Genomic DNA, 8,581 nt, shown 5'->3' on the forward strand with positions numbered 1-8,581 from the left:
CGAATAAAAAAAAAAAAAAGATTGACAGATATACACAATATTCATTTAATATTATTACGTGGATCACTAATCAAATCAACGTACCTAGTTTTCAAAGTCCTGAAGGGTCAACGTCGCAAGTGGCTATTGGCCATTAGGATTAAAGCTAGATTTTCCAATTCTTTTTTATTTTTTTAATACACAAAAGGAATTGCCAGGTTTTATAAAATACTCCACCATCCTCAAAATTCTGCCACCTTTGCCTAACATTTAATTTTATCTTTTTAAGTCTCTCCAATAATTATTTATTTTAAAAAATTGTATATATTTATTTATTTATTGTAACACTCAAAGTATAATTGCATGAATTGAGTCGATATGTGAATGAGAGCGATCCAGAGAATAGGATGACTAAGAAAATTTTAAAAGAATTGAAAGTTATTACATATACTAACAAGATGCACTTTCATTTTCATTGGTCCGATCATAAAAACACCAAAATTAAGTATGCTTTGTCTGGAACGATTTTATGTTAGGTAATCTCTTGAAAATTTTCTTAGAATATATGTGAATGAGGATAAATCTTGCTAAAAGAAAGTAACTAATGTGGCCATGTTGTAAGAGAATGTCGGGACACACAGGTGTTAAATCTGAATTCTAAATTTTAAACATGGATGTGATATATATATAGGTTCGAAAAAAATTATCTGGAAATAGAATGTTTGTATTTGTGCAATGTTATGGGAATTTTAAATAAACAAAGCAACAATTTTACTATCTTATTTAATTTTTATTGATGTATTTTTGAATCTATTGGGTAAGAAATCTGGATAATTATCCTTAATGGTAAATATTTAATCTAACTTATATTTAAAAAATTAAATGTAGTATATAGTAAAAAAAAATATATATTAAATGAGATATGCTTACAAATATACTATAAATAATATATATTAAATTTTAGGTTTTTAATTTGGTTAGCCATCAATATTAATAATTATTTTTAAATAATGATCTTAATAAAATTATACAATAAAATTAATCGTAATAATTAGTACGGTCATATAATTATGATAGCTCAAAAATAAAAAAATATTTGGAATAAATAATAATAATTAATTATCGTCTTAATATTGTATATAGTATTACGTACTCTACTATGTTAATTTTCCTCCTTTGTTTTAACAAATATATATTAATTACAAAATAAAAGGATAAAAATGAAACTTTAGAGATCTTTTATATAATTTAACAAAAAAGAAAGAAAAAACTCATATGTTTAAATGATGATCTATATATATAATATATATAAACTAAGATTAGGATATAACTGTAATAGTTCATATGGTTCAAATATATGATGATTTAGTCTAAAACTAGTTGCTATCCAATTAATTAAACACTAGAGTTTGGTTGGATCATCTAAGTCAAAGATAATGGGCTGCATCTTTCATCATGTTCCATCACTTATCTTACGTCATCTATCGGAGAGGGGAACAAAATATTTCTAGTGTAGAAATCTCTCCCTAATATACACATTTTAAAATCATTAGGTTGACAAAGATACGTAACGGGCTAAAGCGGACAATATCTGTTAGCGGTGGACTTGAACTGTTACAAATGGTATTAAAGCTAGGCACTGAACGGTGTGCTAGTGAAGATGTTGGGCACTTAAGAGGGTGGATTGTGAGATCCCACATCCGTTATAGCGAGGACGTTGGAAATCCAAAGAGATTTGAAAACTATGAGATTGACGGCGGCTATACGTAGCAGGAAAAACCCTTCCTTCTGCTCTCTCAACCCTTATATAAACCCTATCCTCCTTGCATTAAACTCACAACACACAAATTCCTCTATCTATCTATCTCTCTCTCTCAGCTCTCTAAATATGAAGTTCCTTTCAGCTGCAATTTGCCTGCTTCTCCTCATTTTTGGCACTGGTTTGTTTGTTTGTTTGTTTCCTTCAATTTTTTTATGTTTTGTTTGTTGATGGACTGTTTACCAGTGGTGTTTGGTGCATGATGTGTGGGACAGGTATGGCGCCAATGGTTGCAGAGGCCAGGCTTTGCGAAACTCCGAGCGCCAACTTCAGGGGGCTATGCTTTAGTAACAACAACTGTGGCCATGTGTGCAAGGGTGAGGGGTTTAACGATGGCGCTTGCAGGGGCTTCCGCCTTCGTTGCTTATGCTCAAAGCAGTGTGTTTGATATCTCATTCATCAACTAATTCTCTATTTACTTTCCAAGTTGTATGAATAAAGTGGCCTTTGGCCCCTCTTCCTTCCTCCCTTTCTTGTGTTTTTGCTTTAATGTTGTGTAACCTCTTCAATTACATTGTGTTCTTCGAATTTTGGTTCATGCAATAATATGCATATATCTGGTGTCGTATATTTAGAATGGTTTCGTTTATGTTAGAATAACCTCTTACTTCTATCGTAGGAATAAACATAAAATAATCAATAAACAAGAAACACAAGTAAAAAAATTTGGTATCATATTGTCCACTTTTAGTGTGGCTTTGCTTTGAGTTTCCCCAAAAGATCTCGTGCCAATGGAGGGAGTATTCCTCGATTATAAACTCGTTATCATTCCCTAAATTAGCGGACGGAGACTTTCATCCAACAACATGTACTTCTAATATGTCAATTCATATATGTTATGAGACCATGCTAACATTATGCCGTATGAGACAATTGATGAGTTATGTATGATAAAATTGAATGATATGTCATGCATATGTCTCATAGGAAAGTTACGTTGTGAACACTATAGAAGTATAATGTGCTTCTAACCATGTACCATGATTTGAAAATGTGGGATCTCATGTATGTCACAAGCATGGGTTACTTCTCCAATATATTTTGTACAAATGCGTACACCATGATATGATATGTCTTCATTTTCTTCCGTTAGTTTTCTTGTAGCATGAGCATGCAATAGTCCATAGTCAGACCTAGAGGATATGTATACAAGCTCGTCTAGTGGGTTCATGCACGAGCGTGTGAACTATGTGTAGATAAGTATTATGCACCTAATCCTATTCCGGAAAAAAAAAAAAAAAATAGAATTCAAGAAAAATCACAAAAAGTAGGTTTTACCCTGAACCATGATGGTTTATTATTGCATTTCCGGTCTCCAACAATTAGGTCACTTACAGAGCAATTTTTGAACACTCAAACGGCATTCTACATTTTTTTAGATAAAGACAAGGTCTCCATATATGGATGATGACGTTTGCTGAAGTGGTTATACAGTCAATTCGCAGTAGTTAGATTTTCACATCTAAATAGTAGTTTGTATGTTAGGATAAATGAATGACATTTATTTTTAAACTTTAATAAAAAAAAAATCCTTTTTTCTTCTTATTTTCAGCCATATTATGACGTCATTATTAAATTTTAAATGAATTTATGAATGTGTGACAGAAATAACCAAATAGAAGAAAGATATTCGAATTAATAGTATTTTAATTGGTATTTAAATATTGTCGTTGTTGGGCAAATAAGAGATTGATGTATTCAATATTGTGTGGATCACTTGTCACTCATCAAGTCAATACCTAATTTTCAAAGTCTTGTTTTGTTTTATTAAGGAGGGGCCACCCTCACAAGCAGCCATCAGTCTTTTGGATTAAAATTTTATCCCTGGTTGCCATTTAGTGCTCGATTCACACCAAAGTTGCATTCCGAAACTCATATTGAAATTTGGCTCTCTTGCACTAAGAATACTTCTCTCATTATATGAGCGGATGCGTACATTACGATATCTATGTACGTCATGATTTTATGTGGACCCTTTTTCCACTGTGGCTCTGATAACGTGAGTGTGCGCTAGCTAAAGATCATGTCTAGGTGCTACGTGTACGCCCGCTTGGTAGGTCCATGTGTGCGTACGTGGGCCTTGTATTAGGACTACACATCCAATTTTTGCCCAAACTGAAAAGCAAAGTTGAAGACCATGAAATGTTTTTATGAAAGAATAGGTCCCACCATGATTGCTTGTGTATGCAATTCTCGACCCCAATAGTGTAGTTACCCTTAGCCACGTACTCCTCTTATTTTTTAAGCAAAGATAAAGCACTCCTGTACAGATAACAACATTGCAGTGACGACCATGTGATCGAAGCTAGGGTGGTGGCATTTATGTTGTTTTTTTCGTAGCCATTAGGTTAGATTAGGACAATGTTTTATCTTCTTTATTTTATTTAAATTCATGTTATTTTTTTTTTTTGCAACATATTGTTTTAATGAATTTATTATGAACGTATAAGTCCATGACATCGTTAGAAAATATTTTTAATGATTTTTTTCGTACATAATAGATATGCAGCGAAGATCTTATTTTTAGTAAAAAAAAATAGGTCGTTACAAGTCTGAATAAAGTACTAATTCTTAACTAAATAAACACATTAAATACCTCAAAATATATTAAATAGCACGACTTCCATTTATCATTCTCTAACATTACAAAATAAAGTATCCAATACACGAAGAGCAAAGTAAAAAAAAGATGAATAGGGTAATCTCTATGCGCTTTTTGCACCGGAGCTCACACAAGTTGAGTCGAATCAAGTTGTAAATTTTTTTAGATTCAATCTCATTGTTCATGAGTTGAGTAAGTCGAATCGAGTGACTTATTATCAATTTGTTTAGAAGGACGAAAATGGTATGAAATTGTTAGTATTTTAATTGGTATTTAAACTTTGTCATTGTTCGGCGAACCAAGCATATACCACATTCATTTAACATTACGTGGATCACTCATCAATCAATGTTCATAATTTTCAAAGTCTTGTTTTGTTTTGTTTTATTTAAACCTAGATTTTTCCTTTCCTTTTTTATACACAAATTCAATTTCAAAAGGAATTGCCTTAGTTTTTTTTTAAATACGCCACCATTATCAATAATTGTTTTTAATTTAAATACAATTCTATTAAACATAAAATTTAAATATATATCTAATAAATCAATATATAATTCATATGGTTGAAATGTATAATGGGTCAGTCTAAAACTAGTTGCTATCAAATTAAGTTAAAGAGTAGAATTTTGTTTAATCTTCTTCTCAGCCTTGATTTGCCTTTTGGATGATGCAAGTCAAAGATGATGGGCTCTCTTAATTCTTATATAAACCCTAAACCCTCCATGCATTAAACTCATAACACACAAATTCCTCTCTCTAAATATGAAGTTCCTTTCAGCTGCAATTTGCTTGCTGCTCCTCATTTTTGGCACTGGTTTGTTTGTTTCCTTCCATTTTATATGTTTTGTTCGTTCATTGGACTGTTTACAAGTGGTTTTTGGTGCATGATGTGTGGGACAGGTATGGCGCCAATGGTTGCAGAGGCCAGGCTTTGCGAAACTCCAAGCCACAATTTCAAGGGGCTATGCTTTAGTAGCAACAACTGTGGCCATGTGTGCAAGGGAGAGGGGTTTAACGATGGCGCTTGCAAGGGCTTCCGCCTTCGGTGCATATGCTCAAAGCACTGTGTTTGATATTTCTTCATCAACTATTTGTCTATTTCTAAAAGTAGACACTCATTAAAAACTTGTATGAATAAAGTGGCCATCCTCTTTGGCCCCTCCTTTCTTCCTTCCTTTCATGTATTTTTGCTTTAATGTTGTGTAAGCTCTTTTGGAATTTTGGTTTATGCAATAATAGTGTCCTTTTAACATAAACACATCTCACTCTTGTCATAACAAACAAGATACACAAAGAATTTACGTTTAGAACTCTAAAACTAGAAAAAAAAAAAAAAAAAACCATGACCTATTAGAAAAAGTTCAATATACGAAAAAATTATAACAGGCGAATATGATCTCTACAATCTTACTTATAAGGAAACTCTCCAAACTTTTGTACTACTCACTCTTTTTTACAGACGTTTAAGTCTATTACAATGGTTTAATAAACGTTTAAGTCTATCATGGATGTGATGACAACTTTGTTTTAAAGGAAAAAAAAATAGGATCATTATAGTTGGTATCAAAGCTATACGCTTTTATATGTTTCCACAGGCTTTTCATAGGGTTTTAAGAAGTTTGGGCCTAGTTCAGGCATCTCCTAAATGTTACATCACACCACTGTGGCGTCTACAATGAGCTAATCTATTTTGTAGGCCATCGTCTCATCTCAAAGTGGGTTTCTTCCCAACACAATAATAGCTTCTCTATATACTACTTCTTGTCCACTCTCAAGCGGGATTGTTCTACACACAATAATATATCCTCAATTAACTACCTGTATATCCCTTCTTAAGGCGGGTTATCATGCACACAATAGTGATTCCTCATGCTATCTACTTATGTAGTCCCTTGTACACCTCTTAAGGCGGGTTATCGTACATACGGTAGCAATTTTCCATGTCACCCACTTATACAGTCTCTCGTCATTTCTTAAGGCAAGTTATCATAGATACAGTGGTAGCTCCTTATATTGTCTACTCGTATAATCCCTCGTCCTATCAAGGCTGGTTATACTCTACACGCAGTAATGGGTCTTCGAGTCGCTATTTATGTAGTCCATCGGCCCCTATTAGGACAAGTTATATCTTACACACATAGTGACTCCCCAAATAGTTTTGTTCATGTTACCATCATTCTTATGTGTTCTCGTAGTTCACCCTAGGTGCCATAGAGATATATCAGGTTCTAGGGCGTCTAGATGGATTAGGTCATAACAAGCATTTCTAGGTCGCTCGGGACTAGCTCCTCATGGCTAAAGCCAAATCTTGAGTTGCACTTAGGTCTTTGATCGCCGCTTACGATCCCAGGGTGCTTAGTGTACTAAAAACGTATTGACCTAAGATGTTGCATAACTACTCTAGTTCTACCGCCCTACTCACTCTAATATATGTATGCTTTACTAGGGAGATATTCTATCAATTACCTAGTACACAAAAATCATGATCTAAACGGTTGTGCAGGTTTAATAAAGGAATATTCCTATCCATTGATAACTCTCTAGGAGTAGAGTCATATCAAGTCTTTTTGTAGTTAATATTCCACTCTTATTCACAATTTTCTCATCTATTACCCCATTTATTCTATAGTCATATCAAGCATGAAATCGTTTATTGTTGGCCAACATGAAAAAAATATAATTTGGCATAAATCAATCCTAATTGTACATTTAATTGAGTTATGTGTTAAAATTTCAACCATTTATGTTGAACCACCATAAGGGAGTAGCAAATTTGGAAACAAATGGGGGATGACATGGAAATTTTAAATCCACATCAGCAGTCTAAGTGGGTTATTGACTACCCAATGAGAAACATCCTATATGGACAACTTATTCCTTTTCAGCCGTAAAGGGGAACCCATGCTTAATAATAAAAGGAAAAAGAAAACCAAGAGGAGAGAGACACACCTTGGGAGAGAAAAATCGGATTACACAGTAGCAGCCTCTGCTGCAGTGAACTGCTGTGAAACTAGAGAAGAAGAAGAAAACCCTAATCCAGCCGCTGTTAATAGCAGAAGGAAAAGGAGACCAACAATGATTGATTAGGGCAAAGAATTGGACGTGAGAGCTCAAGTGAAGAGAACTTTCATTGAAGAACGACAACAAAGCTGGATAACTCTCTATTTCCTTACTCTCTTTTCTAATTCTATCAATTTTATATGATTAAGATGTGGGTTCCTCCGTTTAATTCAGTTTGTATGGAGAGCTAAACTTTATAGGAGAGACGAGAGAGTTTTATATAGTTTAGGTATGTTGACAGTATGATTTTAGTTTATTAAAGAGTTGTTGTTAATGATTTACATGTGTGTTTAATTAGCTACTTTACATACATAGTTGTTCTCTTATTCGAGAGAAAAGAGGAGCAATGAAATTCTCTTTAATACTCTTTCCATATATGAATAATTCTTCTCCTAGAGCCTTATTAATAGAAATTACAACGATTATGAAAAAAATCATCATTCATGATCCTCGGGAGTGGGATTGGGAATCTATTAAAAGGAACTAAAATCTACCACAAAACTCAACAACTTATCTATTTAATCTCTCTTAGCCGAACCTTTCTCATTATAGTTGATTTTCTCATCATTTTCTGTTTTTCGACAGCAGTGGCACTCGGTTTTAGTTTTGTTTAAGTAGTTAAAATCATAAACACCCATTTGAATATTACCCAAAAACTCACTTAATTTCCAGCAATAAAATTTACCAAAAAGATAGGTTCTCTATGGAATCAATAATTTACTTATTACTTGCTACTTGTGATAGTGTATACTTGCACTTATTCTTGTGAATTTTACGTCATTTTATTATATACATCCACAAGCAATCAAGTTTTTGAGTAAGCACAAATAATTCATACCTATATTCGCCTGAATCTAGCATACAATTTAATCATACAATTCAAACATGCTCAATTATAAGATAACGTACATCTAGCATCTAAGAGTGTTGTAGATCACAATTTTTCCATCCTCCATTCCAGTATAGCAAAAGTATTTAATGTTCATGCATCATCTATATTTATACAAGGGTATTTTCATATTTTTTTCTTTACATGGATGCACATCTATTCAAATTTGCTCAGTTAAGTCCTAAACATGCATATTCTAACCATTTATGGTAAGATAAGTTCGCATGCTAGC

General features: G+C 33.2%; 1 protein-coding gene across 1 annotated transcript; it reads left to right on the top strand.

The window, feature by feature from the left end:
• The first annotated feature begins 1,799 nt into the window (after positions 1-1,799).
• Positions 1,800-2,372, top strand: LOC111808336 (defensin J1-2-like). Its single transcript, XM_023694257.1, has 2 exons — positions 1,800-1,919; positions 2,014-2,372. The coding sequence occupies exons 1-2, from the start codon at positions 1,868-1,870 to the stop codon at positions 2,184-2,186; spliced, it is 225 nt and encodes a 74-aa protein (XP_023550025.1). The 5' UTR covers positions 1,800-1,867; the 3' UTR covers positions 2,187-2,372.
• Positions 2,373-8,581: the final 6,209 nt, after the last annotated feature.

This window comes from Cucurbita pepo, chromosome LG13 (assembly GCF_002806865.2).
Source record: "Cucurbita pepo subsp. pepo cultivar mu-cu-16 chromosome LG13, ASM280686v2, whole genome shotgun sequence".
Taxonomy (NCBI): Eukaryota; Viridiplantae; Streptophyta; class Magnoliopsida; order Cucurbitales; family Cucurbitaceae; genus Cucurbita; species Cucurbita pepo.